At 44.8% G+C, this 16,943-nt stretch overlaps 1 protein-coding gene across 7 annotated transcripts in view; it reads right to left on the bottom strand.

Moving 5' to 3' along the window:
- CPM (carboxypeptidase M) overlaps positions 1-16,943 on the bottom strand; it is a 96,402-nt gene that overhangs the window by 54,923 nt on the left and 24,536 nt on the right. For 4 of the 7 annotated variants that reach the window (XM_057741074.1, XM_057741070.1, XM_057741073.1 and 1 more), the window contains one exon: positions 6,143-6,240. In XM_057741074.1, coding sequence (XP_057597057.1) covers positions 6,143-6,240 — 98 coding nt within the window. Of the gene's footprint in view, positions 1-6,142; positions 6,241-6,339; positions 6,432-8,577; positions 8,807-16,943 lie in introns of those variants that run through there. The other 3 variants (XM_057741075.1, XM_057741077.1, XM_057741076.1) reach the window with 3 other exon arrangements.

Below are 16,943 nucleotides of genomic sequence, written 5' to 3'. Positions count from 1 at the left end.
TATCCCTTATATGCAGAATCTTAAAAAAGAAAGATACAAATGAACTTCCTTACAAAACACAGACAGACTCACAGACTTAGAGAATGAATTTATGGTTACCGGGGGCATGGCTGTGGGGGAGGCGTAGTTAGGGAGTTTGGGATTGACATGTACACATGACTACATTTAAAACAGGTAACCAACAAGGACCTTCTGCTCAATAGTATGTAACAACCTAATGGGAAAACAATTTGAAAAAGAATAGATACATATATGTATGTGAATCACTTTGCTGTACATCTGAAACTAACACAACACTGTTTATCAACCATACTCCCATATAAAATAAAAAGTTAAAAAAAAATGGCAAGAACCCAGAAAGCAGAAAACAAACTTCTATCAGTTTCACTTCAATCCAGTCAAGTGGGAGCCTCCTAGATAGATAAACATGAATGTCCTAGCACTTCTAAGAACCATTAGAAAAAAATTTTGAAGCAACAATCCCCCCCACCCCCCACCAACCCCACCATCTAAGTTTTGACGGCAGGGATGCTAACCGGCTTTCTCTGCATCCCTGGTATCCTGCCCAACTCCTGGTGTTATCAGGTACTCAATAAATGACTGTCGATTACTGTTGCCAAGTCCATTACAAAGTCATGACTATTTTGGGAAGGAACTTTCTGAAAACATAAGGACTTAAGGTTCTTAGTGGGGGTGGGGGGGATATACAAATGATCAAGTTCTTTCGATGAAAGGGTTTTCAATATTGAATACACTTCCCAGGGGTGGGGGCCAGCAGTGCTGAGCATGCCGAGGACGCGATACCTTGGCTCCCTGGCTCAGCTGCACCAGGAAAGGGAGATGGGGAGAAAAAGGATAATTACATGAGGAATCTAATACATGCTTAAAAGGAATTAGACACTTTGCCTGGAATAAAGATTAGTTTGGTCTACATCCAAAAGGAAATAATTATCCAAAGCCACACTGTACAACCAAGGACATTTTGTCATCCTCTGGGATAGTGGTGGAAAAAAGAGCTGGGGAATTGGCAAGCTTTAATTTTTGTTTGTTTTGGTAAGCCTGGAACCTCTATGGCATGTTGACCGTACAGCCCAAGATTTTCCAGGATACGCACAATTTAGGATATTATGTCCTGTTGTTCATGTAGGACACTAAAATACCCTCTAAATATAGACATTTAGACATGCAAACTACATCTCATAAACTCTTACAGGTAGAAGATGTGGGAAAACCATTTAGCCTTTACTTTTAGGTTGAAAAATATGATCATGATTATCCACATTTTTGCAATGTTCTTCCTTTTCATTATGCATCTGGAATCCAATAAACTATAAATTAATGCCACCAAATGTGAAAATCTAAATGTGATGTTGGTTTTTCAAAACCCTATACCCAAATAAACCATCGTGGGAAAAATAATTCATTGATGTTTAAGAAACAGAAGCTTAAAAAAAATTTCTAGAAAAAAAATCAGAATTGGCAATTCAGTTATGCTTAACAGACACAGACTGAATACCTCCCCCCATACGTAAAGACAGTGGATCAGGGGAAGCTGTGGACCCAACCACTCACCTGCACTTTGCCAGCTCCTGGATTAGCGTAAAACTCCAGGCACCCAACTTTTTAAGCACACAGTCATGCCTCACTTCAATATTTCCATTACACAGGGATTCGAGATGTCTGAACAATCTAGAGATTGCCCAGGTATAAGAGTTTCTTTCTTGCAAAAATTTTAAACCATGAGATGGCAGAAAGGCATGAAACACAGAACAGGGAGGACTCGAGGAAGGAGCAAGGAATGATTTTCCAGGCTTCTCTCCTGCACCCACATTTAGGCTGAGGGTACTAGAGGTTTCCATTTCCAGGGGATGGTCCCAGGGTTCAGTAAAGCTGATTTGAGTCTATAGGTAACAGTTTACTGCAAAGCCAGCCAGTAGCAGAATGAGGTGGCGTGGCAGGGCAGGGCGAGGGGGACAAAGACCCTGCTCCCAAATGATGTGAATGTTTACGGAGTAAGAGAAGGCTGAGAGCCCCGCCCAGGGTGCTCTGGTCTCATTCCTTCCAATGAATAATAATGATTAGACCTGAGGAGTGTCTGCACTGCCAGTTAGGAGCCTGCATAAATGAAGCCTGGAACTGAGGCTTCTACAATTCCACACGCTGATGTGTGTACAAATAAGAGCCTGCATAAACCAGAAGAACACCTGTTAGTCTTACTAAAATGAAAAGGGTTAGAACCTCAGAAATATGTCTCCCTCACCCTGAGAAAGCATGAATGGCTGGTGACAAAGGCTTATCAAGGGTGGCAATTGCTCTTTCTGTGACAAAAGCTTATCAAGGGTGGCAGCTGCTCTTTCCGTAGCTCCCCTGCGTGACGACTCTCTTTCCGTAGCTCCCCTGCGTGACGACTCTCTCTTTCCGTAGCTCCCCTGCGTGACGACTCTCCAGCAACCAGGGAAGGGAGGCAGGCAGCAGGCACAAGACAGGGACAGAGAAAGGTGGTGTGGAGATGCTTACTCCAGCCGGACTCTAAGAGTTTACTACTCTATCACTCGATGAATGAGCCCAAATCTTCTCATCAAATGGGGCTGGAACAACCGAGAATCCATCCAAACAAGAATTAATCTGAGATAGATCATAGATCTGTATGTAAAAAGGAAACCACCAAAACCAGAATGTTCCAAAGGCAGTGGAAGTTGTCAAGGAGGCAAAGCCACAGCTGGCAAAATCTCGCTGCTCAGGCTCTAAGGACCAAACAGAAACCTGCATTCCCTTCCTGGTAAGTGTACTAACAACCATGCCTTCTGCAGAAATGAGCAAAAGAAAGGACGCCCACAAAGCATTTAGTGTAGCCCATGCTCAATACACGTTGGCTACTGTTACTCTTTTCTTGTGGAGCGCGTTGTATAGAGGGGAATTGCCAGCCCGATTGATGCAGCATTGTGAGGACATGAGCTCATGACAAGATGACTGAAAACAAGAAGAATATCACAAAACCAGAGGAGGTTTGACTTCACTTCTATTGTAACAATTCTCACCTGCAAATAGGTTGCTTTAAGTGGATTTTCCTCCCCTCAGTGTGCTTCATGCATTCCGGAGTGTAGTCAGGCTAATTAGCCTAATTATCCAGGCTCTAGTGTGTACACAAATCAGCGTGTGGGACTGTAGAACCCTCAGCATCAGCCCCCTAAGTCACCCAACTTCACGATTCTGAAGATGCATTGTGGCCAAAAATGTTTCGCCTGAATCCCCAAAACCTTTAGATCTAACTTCCAGTCTGAAGTAAATAGAGGGACGAGAGGCACGAAACCAATGATATTATAAGGAAGGAAATAACCCAGGATGTGGGACGTTCTGCAGGACACACAATAGATCGAGGTTCTCCATTAAGTCTAGTGTCATGAAAAGATTCTTTAAATGCTAGATTAAAAGAGATTCAAGGGGTATATCAACCACATATGATGTATAATCTTGGACAGGATTCTGGGTGGATACTTTGGGGGACATTTTGAGGACAATTAGAGAAACTAGAATGTCAGATATAAGGTAAAGATAGGATAAAACATTTACTGACATGCAAAGGTAGCTTGTATTAACTGAAAAATGTTACAAATAGCAAATAAGCATTGCTCGCTTGGTAAAAGCGCTCACACACATGCACATACAAAAACATCTGGAAGGGTAAGTGATAAGGAATCGACAGTTCTAATCTGTACAAGGTCCATATACAATGTTTTCTTTTTTGTCATTATTGTTTATCTGTATTTCTTCTAAGATGTTCGTAGGTTGATTCTGTAATAATAACAGGCTATTTTTGTTTTAACAAAGACCCAATTCTAAAAGAAGGCATCATGAAGTAAGGTGAAAATTCATGGGGGAAATGGCTGAACCGGATCTTCCTGACGGTGCTGAGGCTCACCGTCGTCTAGCCACAGGGTTAAATGTGGGACACACACACACACACACACACACACACACACACAAGGTGGGGCTCGGGGAAAAGAGGAAACGCTTAAAATATACTGTGGTCAATTCTGTCCGCCATACTACTCAGTACACATATGACCCCTGCTGGGCTTTTCCACATGACGTCCTCAGACTCCTAGAAGATCTATGGACCCTAAGGTCAGCATTCAAAGTTTGTGTCAGAATAGCAAGGAATCCATCCAAAGAAGGTTAAGAACCACTGCCCCCAAATGTCATCTATGTGGCTTTTTAATAGTGGGTTCTTGAAAATGCTCAATTCCAAAAGGTCTAAGAGAAGAAGAAGGATGAGTAAGGTGGTTAGAACCTCTAATCCAAGTGACACTTTTGCTCCTGGGTTAAGCCATCACTTTCCCTAGCTCCTAGTGGCACCAGGAGGGCAGAGCATACAAGATCTCAAATCCAGGATAATAAGTTTCTCAATGGCCCCCAGAGTCACCAGACACTGCTACTAGCTGGGACACACAGGGGATAAACAGGACTTCAGGTCCCCACACCTAAAACACACTGGAACTTTTCCCCTTGTGTAATCTTAGTCCTTAGTATTCCTCAAAGAATCAAAGTGAACGAGAGAGCCCTGATTTAATATGATACATTAACTACCTGGAGGACAAGATGTCAGAAATCTGGCAACTTATAAGCAAATTCAGGGGTGAGTGAGAGGAAAGACTCTTGCTTTTCTTTGGAAGTTTCAGTTGAGAGGATTGACTTCTGAGCAGCAGGTTGCAACCTCAGAAATGCCAGGAATTCAATAAATAAACTACTGGAGTCAATGAGTGCCACATGGCTCTTATTAAAAATAGATTCATGGAACCTCAATCAATTGACTAGATAGCAAAACGGAAAGGAAGTCTGGGCTGCTGTCTGTCATGATCAGTTGTTTTATTAAACACAAGTTTGGTCAGACTCCCTTCAAAAAAAAACGAGCACAGACCATCATGCTCAATAAAGTAACTTCCACCCACCCCCAAATCAGGTGCAAAGACCAACCACTCACTCAGAGGCAAGTGTTTGCATCTGAGCTCCAGCAAAAAGAAGTCCCCTCGCTTGGCAAAACGGGTTGAGCAGCATGCCTGGGAAGGGCAGAAAGTGTGTGTCGCAGGGTGGAGCCTGTTCCTATAGAGCCCGGGTTTGGGGAGGGTTACGCCGGGACAGGAAGTCCAGCATTTAAGCAGCGCACGCCACCCACACTGCTGCAGACCTGGAAGTGTCCTAACAAGTCAGCACATTATACTTAAAGGAATATGCATTTCCTTTGATATTCCTTAAAGTCAAGTGTGTTTGATATTCCTACGTCAGTTTTCTTTCCGGTCAAGACTGGGGACTATCTTTCCCTCCCACTGGGTTGCACAGTTGTGTGGGGTCCTGGGGAACAGAAAATCCTGCAGTTGTCATATTCTCAAAACACTCTGAGGAAGAAAGGTGAGAAATGGAGAGCAGCATCTTCAAATGCCTGGCAAGAATGGCTGGGCAGGCAGGAGTGGTAAAAGGGTATTTTGCAAAATATAAAATAAATAACATAAACAAAACAGAACAAAATAAAAATAGAGTTGAACCCCGATAAGTTGGATTAGAGCCAAGACATTATGATGGAATTTAAGGGTTTGTTGAATGACAGGGATGACAGAGCTCTAAGCTTGATGGTCTAAAGTTAAGCATTGAAAATGCTGAGTGTTAGATTAAGAGAAAGTGACAAAAGCATTCAGGATAGCTAGTCGGGATCTTTTTTTTTTTTTTTTTCCAACAGATATTTATTGAACCAGACACATCCTTATTCATAAGCGATCTTCTGATTGTTTTAGTTCAAATATAGTATCACTCCTGTGCTGGGTCACCTCGATGCTGAGCAGGTGGTGGGGAAAACCAACCCAGGCAGGCGTTCGGGGGCTTGGCCAGCGGTCCAGCGCTGAGGCACTGTTGTTCTTCCAGCCCCCAACCAAAAAACGTTCAAGCGACCTGCACAGGGCACTGGGTAGCAACCAGATGGCTGTGCTGGTTTTTGGAACCTGGTTCCTTCCGTCCTCTCAGAAGGCCTCACAGGAAGACCTTTCCAGATTCTTTGCTACTTGTGCTGTTTCCTTTGCCTTTATACAGAGCGCCAGAGACCCCGGGGGAAGCCTCTCTGGTGACAGGCCAGATATTCAAGCCACATACATACCTCATCTCCATGCATATTTGCCACGTATTTGAATTCCGGAATCCCGATTCTGTGTTCCTTTGGAAATCGTCCCAAAACAAGAACCCACAGGTCTCTGCCTTTACAGGGGAGAAAAGTATAGAAAAGTGAGTTGTCTTTTGAAATAACTGATGAACTCTGGGAGAATGAGAAGCGTGAAGAGATGCTGCTTCTCCCACCTGAAGAATGTTTCACGACCACCTCAGTTAGGTGCCCAATGCGTCCATGCTTGGAATGCTTTTCGTTTCTAAAACCCTTTAAAATTTAGCACAAATATTTAACTTCTTATTCTAGAATGTGACTTTTTAAAATCAAAGACTTATTCAGCTATGCAGATCTTGTTTTTCCAAAATGTTTATATAGTTTGCTCTGTCTGTGCTTTATAGAAGCTATCGTGCTAATTCATACAATTACACAACATTATAATTGATGGTTGACTGGGAGGGTGCCATCAGTCTCAGTGCAAGGAATGTGAAAAAGGCAACAGCAAGAAAGCATGGAAGGGAGATTGTTTTTACAGTAAATCCTGAGTCTGGTCGTATTCAAATGCCCACGTAACACAGCCTCTGAGCAATGAGTGTCCCTGATGGGCACGAGTCCTGTCCTGTAAGCTGGGAACCACAGCCATCCTAACAACGCCTCAGGGAAAATGTGTAAGTCCTAACTCTGCCAGGGATGGTGTGATCTGAGCAAGAGAAGGCAGAGACTAAAGATCATTGAAGATCTGCTCTGGGCAGATGTTACCCTTGCGTCTCTGGTTCACGTTATTGCAGGCAATCTCTTGTCCTGACACAGTGAGGTGGATTTTTAATCAGACTTCACAAATGAAAACACTGACCTTCAAAAAATATTAAATAAACTGCTTATGATCACACAGCCAGTAAGAGGCTGTGATTGAGCCCCAGAGCCAAAACCTGAATCCTGGCCTATCTGACTCAATTCAAGGGCTCTTGCCACTAAGGAAAACTGCCTGTCTTTTAACAAACTTGATGTCTTAATCAGTAAAATGAAGAGGTTTCTTTCAACTCCACGGGACTTCCCTGGTGGCGCAGTGGTTAAGAATCCGCCTGCCAACGCAGGGGACATGGGTTTGATCCCTGGTCTGGGAAGATCCCACATGTTGTGGAGCAAAGAAACCCCGGATGCTGCAACTACTGCAGCCCGTGCACCTACAGCCTGAGCTCTGCAACAAGAGAAGCCACTGCAATGAGAAGCCCGCGCACCACAGTGAAGAGTAGCCCCTGCTCGCTGCAACTAGAGAAAGCCTGCACGCAGCAACAAAGACCCAATGCAGCCAATAAATAAATAAATAATTTATAAATTTATAAAAAAGAAAAACCACCCCTGGATTCCAGGATTTCAGTATCTATACCCGGGAACACACTCAGGGCTTGACACAAAGCCCAGGGATGTAACATGGTGCCCAACTGAGTTTGCTTGCAGGACCAGGAAAAGTCTTATAATTCAGAAGGCTTCACAAAGATCCACAAGGCAAGGAAACAGAACACTCTAGGCATCTAGGGCAAAGTAGAAGGAGAAGCTTGGAAAATGAAGGACAGCTTCCAGAGGTAGAAAAGGGAGGAGTGTCAATCCCACATCAGAATCGCCTGGCTCCTTGGAGCAACGCTGACCCCTGAGCCCCCTCTCCTACGTCAAACTCTAGGGGGAGGGCCCCCAACCTGCACTTGGCAGGCTCCCTCGGTGATTCCCAGGCCCATTCAAGTTTGAAAGCTGCTGAGATCGAGACAGTGAATGACCAGATAGATTTGGCAGGCAGTCGATCTGGAGGTAAAATCATCTCATTTTCTATATAATCATGAACATATTTCTATATTGACAAATATACTTCAACTACATCTTTTTAAATGGCTGCTTCATATTTTATTACACCAATAAGGTACCACGTATTCCACCAATGCTCCACGGTTAGGTGTCCAACTGTAAGTCATTTTACGTAAATTACAGTATGTCCACTCAAATTACGTACAGAATTTATAATGTAAAAATAATCAGAATGCAAAATTATAGAACTACAACCATGTAAAACAGACTGTTCATTAAAAAAATACCACGGAAGAAAACAGCTCCAAAGCACATAACGCCTTCAATGAAATAACAGATGAGTCCCTACAAGAACTGAAAACAGCACTGTCAGTAATAAGCGGCTAAGTCATAGGGTTATAAAATCAAGTCCTTGTTCACTTTTCCATCTTTCCTATTTTTTTAAGAATAAAATACCGAATCTTTTCATTGATTAAGCTCAGATGCTCTGTGCCGGGCACGATGCTACGCACTTCATAGTACCTGAGCTTCACGACACCTCTGTGTGGTGGGTGATACCCACCGTTCATTGGGAACGAAACTGACTTAAGTGGCAGAACACAGGGTCAAACCCAGGTTCTGTCTGATTCCCGTACCTGTGCTCTTCTGATGACTCCGTGCTGCCTCAATCTCCCTGAAAGTCCTAGGGAGGCCAGGGCCAAGCCCACCATGGGGGGAAGGTTTCCTGAAGGTCTTTCAGCATCGTGCTGCCGTAAGTTGCCCCTGGAGCAAGCTGCAGGCTGCTCCCTGGCTACGACGGCTGAGCCGGAGCAAGACACCTGAACCAAGGGCTACCCTACAGGGACGGTCCATACTGTGTGTTGGCATAACGACCCATCAGCCTCTCTCTACTCTCAGAGTTTCCGCGGGACATGCCCAGAGAGAAGCAGATACCCTGCGTGGGTGGCCAGTCCCAGCAGCAGAGCTGCCGTGATGATGAGGCTGGTTGCATGCGTGGTCCCACCCACAAGGCTCTGGTCTCCAGGGTGATGGATCAGTTGTTTCCCAGACTTCCATATTTCCCTTTGTGTCCTTACAATTACCCTTTGACCTAAGTCAAAGCTTAGGGGAGCTTGCTCAACGTATGAGTTTGTGACCTCGTACATAGTGGGAATAACAGCTCTATTGGCAAGGCTGATGTAAGGCTGGCGAGTTCCTCCTGCCTTCCCTAAGAAGAAGCCAACGATCCAACACCAAACCTTCAATCTCACTTATGCACGTTCCCATTACCACACACACACAGAGCTTAGCACAGCACGCAAAGCCCTATATCACATAATGTCCCAGGGGAGTTGCAAAATAACACATGACATCAGTCAGGTTAAACACCCAGTCTCCAAAGTGGCATGTCCTCGGGCTTGGAAGTGGAAGAAGAGGTTCCTGCTAAGTGGCTCATGACAAAAACAAAACAGACACAAACAGCAGCAAACAAAACAGGGACAAAAGTCTCCAGATGGGCTGTGCTTGCACGGTTGTATGACTCACAGCTCAGAGCACTTTACATATATTCATTTAGCCCAGAAACCACAAGCGGTAGGTACAAAGATTTCACACAGGTGGACGTGATCTTAGGGAAGCTCATAAGGCCACGGTTCTCAACGTGTGGTCCCAAGACCAGCATCCTCGGCATCCCCTGGGTACTTGTTAGAAATGCACATTCTCAGGCTCCACCCTGGTACTGAGTCAGAGACTCTGGGAGTGAGGACCAGCAGTCTGTGTCTAAATAAGCTCTCCAGGGGACCCTCACGCACGCACGCTGAAGTCTGAGAACCACAGTAACAAGGGATGGGGCTCGGAGTCTGTTCAGAGCCGGCTCTGTTCTTAACCACTATGCTGCACTGCTCCAGCCACCTAAGAGATGGAAAACATCAAAGAAAAGTGAATCTGTGCCCAGAAATGGCCACGTGCCATTTCTGGTGTTGAGATTTTTTTTTTTTCTCCCCTCGGGAGAATTGGAAGTGGGAGGAGGAGGTTGAGAGGACCCTATGAGGATGGTTTGAGAAGTTAAAGCTATCATCTTCTCCCTTTGGTATGCAAATCTCAAATTGGTTTCCACACTGGTGTACCAGTTTGTCCCCAAACTGCTCTCTATTCAAGGACTACAGGCAAGCCCTCGTGGCTCTGCCCCAGAGCTGTGGAACCTGGAGACAGCTGTACTGCAGAGATCTGTCTGCTAAGTCAACTAGGTTACTAGGCAGCAAAGACGAGGCTGAAAAAGTAGTGCGGGTGCAGCAGCAGCAGGAGGAAAAACACGGACAAAACGCATCTGCTCTCCACGGACCCTGCCTCTAGGACGCAAAATTCACACACAGGCCCTCCTGTCATGGCAAATGGTCCAGCCGCTCAGTGCAGTGGCTTCTGCACTGAGTTGAGCGGTCTGGCCTGCCCACATGAATGCCTCGTCTGTCTGATTCTGTACGTGCAAAGCTGAGAGCCCATTTGGACACATGCAATGACTCCCCCCACGTCAGCCACGTGACCCCATGAAGCTTCACGGCCACGTCTCGTGTAGCGGGCTCGGAATTCCTGACCTTGTTCATGAATGGAGGAACTTGTCAAGAAGGGGCTCAGGGGTGCAGAAAGGAATCAGGCATCCTAGGGGGTCCTGCTGCTACTGTGACAAGAGCAAGTGGTCTGCTCTGCCTGGAAGGAGCCATGGGACTGGGCTGCCTCTTTTGCCTCAGGCAGGAATCCTGCTCTAGTTCTAAATTCTAGCTGGGACCCTGAGTTTTGCGGCTCAGTTTGACGTGGGGAGGAGGGGGGCACAGGAGGCATCCCAGGACGGACAGGCAGGTGTTTCACATCAAAGTCTGCTGCACCGGAATTTCCCACTGCACAGAGATCTTGGTGGAGGGTCCAAAGTGGGGCCACCCGCCGTGTGAGGGTGAGCCTGGCCCCACAGGAGGCTGTGGGACGCAGCGGTCACCAGGGCTTCTGCACGGGTGTCAAGCCCGTGTGCCGTGGATCTGGGAAACACGTCCATCTGCCCTTTTCCAACGGGCCCACCAGCAGTAGATTCCGACGGCCACCTTCTTTAGAACCAGCATTCCTGGCTTACACTGATGGGCCAGGCATGGACAAGGGAGCTTCCATCAGCTGAGGGTGCCAATCTTGCTACTGTTGCGGGGAAGGACCACTCACTTTCATCAGCCTTCACGGGCGACTTGTCATCCTCCCCACCCTGCCCCTGGCTGCACCACTGCCATCACCATATATACCCTTGTCACTCCCTAATCCTGTGTAACTTTTCTTCATGCATTTTTCACTCTTTGAGATTGTAAGTTTAATTGACTTGTGTCATGGCCATCGCAACTAGAATGTAACACACAAGAGCACTGCCTGTGTGTTTACCATTTTGTTGGGTTTGCCTATTTTATTCACTGCTATATTCTTGGCACCTGTAGCTTCTCCAAGGTTATGGGTGTATCTCCAGGACTTTTTCTGATAAATACTGGCACACCTGACCCAAATTCCTCCCCCTGGGGTTCAGGGTCCTCCACCCCGACCTCCACCCGTATGCCCCCCCCGCCCCCGCTCACACAAGTGCTCCCACTGAGGTCAGGCTCAGCCTCATCTTTGCTTGTGTCGTCCTCAGCCTAAAATGCATCACTGAACTTCTGCCTTTCCAAATCCTATGCATTCAGCTCCAAGAAGTTTTCCCAGGCTACTCTGACTCACCCTGATTTCTCCTTTTGTGGGATACTTCTATAAAACGGCATCACAAGCTTTGCCACTGAAAAACATGAAGGTCGACTATTTTTCAAGAAAACAGCCAACAAACCGACCAAACAACAGTCTGCCTTCTAGTTAGTTTTCTAAGGATTTCATGTGGAAGAGCCTGGTTTGTAAATCCTTGTAGGAGCTTAAAATCAGGTACACCTTCATTATATTAGCTACCATCCTGTGTAAAGGCTTCACCCTTCACTTTCTCATTTATTCCTTCAAAAAATATGCACTGAACACCCATCCTGAGCCTCACATTAAGTCAGCTGAAACAAATGTAAAATCACTAACTGATTAGACTGCCATGAAAAACACTGACTTTTTAAAAAAATTTGACATTACTTTAAGCATTTGAAAAAACAAAATCCAAAAGAAAAACAATGCTTGGTAAACTTTCCATTTTTTCGGGCGTGGGGGTGGTCATGGTAATCAAATGTCAATCAGATTGCATGGTTTCACTGCTTGGCCTGTGATGGACTGGTTCCTTTTCCTCCCATGACATCAAGGTAGAACCCAAGCCCCTCAGCATGGCAGCCCAGCCTCTCACAGACTGGCCGCTTGCTACCACACACACCAGGCTCTAGGCATTCTTAATTATGCGTGATTCCAAAAGGAGCCACCATCGGCCTCGACGCCTATAAATATATGATCTTTCTCCTGCATGAACAGTCCTCTGTTTACCTGATCTAAGTAGCCAACTTCCACTTGCCTTTCCAAGGCTCAACCAAAAGCTTCCTCCCATCCATCACCTTTCTTACCCTTCTCCTTCTTTGATTCTGTATGTTACCAGCCTGAGTTGCTCTCCCTGTTGAACTTCTCCCACAGTGCTTCTACGACCCCTCTCCTAACGCTGAATTCACAGGCTTTCCTGCAGGCAAGGGACTGTGCCTCTCTATGCTTTCAGCATCTAGTGTAGTGCTTGGCACATATGTAGTAGATGGTCAATAAATGCTTGCTAAATGGATGGATGGCTGGATAAACGACCAAATAAGGGAGTCCAGTTGGAGCCAGGGTCACCCCTGGTCCAATAATGAAGGAAAAGCCTGCAGCTAGTCTATAAAGAGCTGTCTGGGGTGGGCTCTGAAAAAGACCCAAATGTCTAGATCAATTCCAGGGTATTGAGACCTTCTTAGGGATATTTGCATACAAGAGAGTGGTGAGGTCCAAGCAAAATATCTGGCTTCTGGTTGGACTCTTCCATCATCATGGGGAAATGGGATTTCATTTGCTTACACGTGTCCCCGTAGCACTGATGTTGTGAAATGATACCTGAGAAATGGAGATGTTAGTTTGATTTTATTGGTTCCTAAACAGGTCAGTGGGGAGGTTTGGGGGTTTCAATTTCTAAATCAGGGCTTCTTCTGATTGCGTGGGTCATTACCTTTTTCAACTGAAAAGAGAAAAGGAAAAATCTGAATTGGAAGACATTTTCCTTTCTTCTACTTTTTTTGATTTCAAGACTAGTCATCATTCCCAGAGAAGCAGAGCAGCTTATCTCATTAACCACCAACAATAAACCCCCACAAAAGATGGCAGGAAATCCTCTGCCTTCCTCCTGTTCCAACTCTACCTTCTCTGTTCCTCCCACTCTATTCCCAGATCAGAAGCTGATAAATCTGTTCCACTTCCTCTAAAAAATTTTAATTTTTAAGCCATAAAATTAAAAGAAGTTTTTAAAAAAATCGAGTTTTAAAAACTAGCCATAATTCTCATGTTCCAACCACCCTAATTTCTTTATGTTCCCTTCTAGTCTTTTTTTCATACAGAAACAGGAAACTTGTTTTTAAATCCCCAAAGTGAAAAATCTCTGGAGGCCTCATACTATATAAAGCTGAGAACTTCCGTTTTTGGTCCCTTAGGGAAGAGGTCAAACAAAATCAGATTCTCTTTTTGAAGAGTGGTTCAGTAATAACAGCCAAGTTGAATATCATCTTAAAGTACAAACAACTACTTGAGATTTTTTTTTAAATGCCATTTTAAAAGATCAATAATTGCAGTTAGCACTATACATTTATGGTCCACTGGTGGGTTCTCTCTTATGGCTTGCAGAGGCATTCTGGTTCAGTGTTGGTGGTTTGGTTCTTTCTCCCCAGTTGTTTTTATTTCTTATAAGTTCCTGTAGCTGTCACACAACTGTGTTTTATGATGAGGTCAATTCAGATTCATCTGAGCCCTGCCCCTCACCGCTCCCCGCCCCCCCCCCCCAAAAAAAACCCCTCAGTTTGTTGGAGGCTGGCTTACCCCCACTGCCTATTTATTGCAACCATGACAACTCATCTTTTAGACTGTTTTGTTGGGAGAATTGACCGAGTGATTTACTAACAGCTTTTATTGGACATTGGATTACAATGTAGATGAGAAATAAATGGGAATCTATTTCATGTTTAAAGAAAAAAAACACCTCATCTTTTAGTGGCAGGGAACAATGGCAATTAATTTACTAGTTTCCTCATAAGCTACTTAGGAGAATAACGATCTTTTCTCGCAGTCATCATACTTGCTGAGTTTGTACCTAAAAGACTTTCATTTTGAAAGTGAAGGAAACCAGGGTCCAGACAGAAGGATGCTGAACTCCTGACAGTGGGAGAACTCTTGAAGTTGCCAAAATGAGGTTCCTTCAAGGTCTAAACTTGACCTAAAAGTAGGACATCTGATGCATTTGTGGGATTAACAAAGGTGGACTTCTCACTGGTTTTATGTCTCACAAACAGGTCAGTAGTTTCGTAAGCACATCTAAACCAGAATTTCAGCACAACATATGCCTCCAAACAGCACCTGAGAGGTCTTGAAAGATACGCAGTATCCCTTTAGTGGCACCTTATGTAATGATGCTGTGTGCAGGTTTTAGAATCAAATTGCCAGGGTTTAAACCCCAGCTCTGCCACGTACTACCCCTATGGTGTTGGGTAAATTGCTTAATCTCACTGAGTCAGTTTTCTCATCTGTTGCAGGATGGATGGTACCCACACCTCATGGGGTTTCTATCTCATTTAATCCTCATGAGCTTTATAAACAGCGCCAGAAACGTGGTAAACACATGTTTGCTTGAGGCCCTTGAGTGCACAGAATTGGCTGATGACACCAGGAAATGATGTAGCGTCAGGGCAATTAAAGAAAAATTTCAAATGTGAACAGTGTCCCTAACATATGGGTAGAAACCTCATGCCAAAAGAATGTGTCTTTCAGAAGATCTGCAGATTAATTCAGGTAGACCAAAACCAACTAAAGTTTTAAAAAAACTGAAGTGTGGATTCACAGAGCCGAACAGGCTATCTTGAGAGAACACATCCTTCAAAATCGATGGTGACAGCATAAAAACTGTCATGAACGTTCACACCAGCAGACATCAGGTGAATGTACTTAAGCCCAAGGGCTGAACCTCATTCAGAACTCCCAGAACAAAATGCCAGGGGCTGGTGCTGACCCTGGAGGCAGTGAGCACACTTTGCCACAAGGGCAGGGAGGAAGCAGGTCGCCTCAGCCACCTGTGCTGAACGTGTCCTTTACAACGTGTCCTTAGGTGGCCTGTTGCCAAAGTGACTGAAACATTACTCAGATTTTTAACCACCTCCAGGCGAATGAGGCTGGAAATCACGTTAAGATTTCCAGTCTGGTCCTGCCGTGGAGAGACTCCAACTCATCACTGTAGGCGGGTAATCCCAGAGCTTGTCGATAAGGAACTGGTTTGTTAGGAATCAGTCAGTGACATAAAACTGGCCCAACAGGAGGTGGTCGATGTCAACAAAAGGCTGGGGAACTGTCCCAGATTATGAGACTAAAGAGATAGAACACTATAGGCAACGTGTTTCCAATTTTTGATTGGATTCTAAGAAAGAAAAGAGCTATATGAAGCATTCTTGAAACCATTGGAGAATTTGGAAAATGAAGCACATTGTTCATTGAGTAATTATTATTTTCTTAATTAAATAGTGGTGTGCTATGGTTAGGAAGAAGTCATCTTTAGATGGTGCATGCTTAGCTGTTTGTAAGTAACCTTGCTATTCACCACTTCTGATAGTTCAGTGAAAGCTATAGATAGAGCTCATGAGAGAAAGCAAATGTGACAAAATATCAACAGCTTGTGTGTATATAAATGTGTGGGAAGACATTCGGGAACCTTTTTGATATGGGCCGAGCGATGGAATTCTTGAGCAGTGGAGGAGCTGAGGGTGCGGGGCGTGGAGACTAATATCACCCTGTTTGGTCCTGAGGGATGGCTGGTTAGCCAAAGACGGGTAAGATTCCTCAGAGGAGGAACAACCTAAGACAGGCACAGTCGCAGAGGGGCCAACACGGGTGGGGCACAGACCCCCAATATCTGAGAGAGGTCTCCTGCCCCCAGGGCTGTTTTGCTCTCCACCCCCAGCTCAAATCCACACCTGCTCAACTCAGACCCAGGAAGTAAACAAAGATAATTGCCTCAATCATGTGAGGCCTTTGACTGTTTATGAGTGTAACCTGAGAATGTTAGCCCACGAACTCAATAAAAGCAGCCTGGGATGAGTCAACGGGGCTCTTGATCCGAGAGGTCTTGAGCCCCCCGGTCCCACTTTTCTCTTCAGTCTGTGTCTGTGTCTTCTTCAAGCTTGCGGCACCCGTCACTCACCTCGAGTCGCCGAGCTGGTCTCGGCATAAATGAAGACTGAATATTTAATATTTTTGCAATTTTCCCATAGGTTTGAAAATTTCCTAAATAAAAAGCTGGGGGAAAAAAGATGTTTAAAAGGTAAAGGTTAAAAAAAAAAATAATGGCTTGATTCACTGGCTTCCACAGTTTGTAATGTGAGATGCAGAGTCAAGAAAGGTCAGAATTCTTCACCTAAAAGGTGAAGCCATGGGGTGGAGGAGGGGTGGGGAGAATGGAGGCCCCAAGGTGAGAAAGTCACAGGCTGCCTCTTCCTGATGAAAACATAGAACTATACTAGAAAAGGGGTTAAGAAGTTACTATGTAAACTATCCAATACCAAGGCACAAAACTTATTAAATCTCCATTTATATTGAGAAAGAAAAATCACCTCACTGCAAATGTGAATGTTAACTACAGGACCTTTTAGAACTTCTATTACAACCAGAAAAAAACTACAGAAATATTTTTACATCACATGATTCATGTGATCATTGAGTCTTCCGGTCACCAAGTCATTAACTTAGCAAAGGCCAAGTGATTAACATAGGATAAGAATAAGAAATCAGCCAAGCTTGGATGGTGGGCAGTTTTCATCGTGACTTTCCTGTCTTC

Source organism: Hippopotamus amphibius, chromosome 7 (genome assembly GCF_030028045.1).
Source record: "Hippopotamus amphibius kiboko isolate mHipAmp2 chromosome 7, mHipAmp2.hap2, whole genome shotgun sequence".
In the NCBI taxonomy this organism is placed as follows: Eukaryota; Metazoa; Chordata; class Mammalia; order Artiodactyla; family Hippopotamidae; genus Hippopotamus; species Hippopotamus amphibius.
This window is presented reverse-complemented; position numbering and strand designations above follow the sequence as displayed.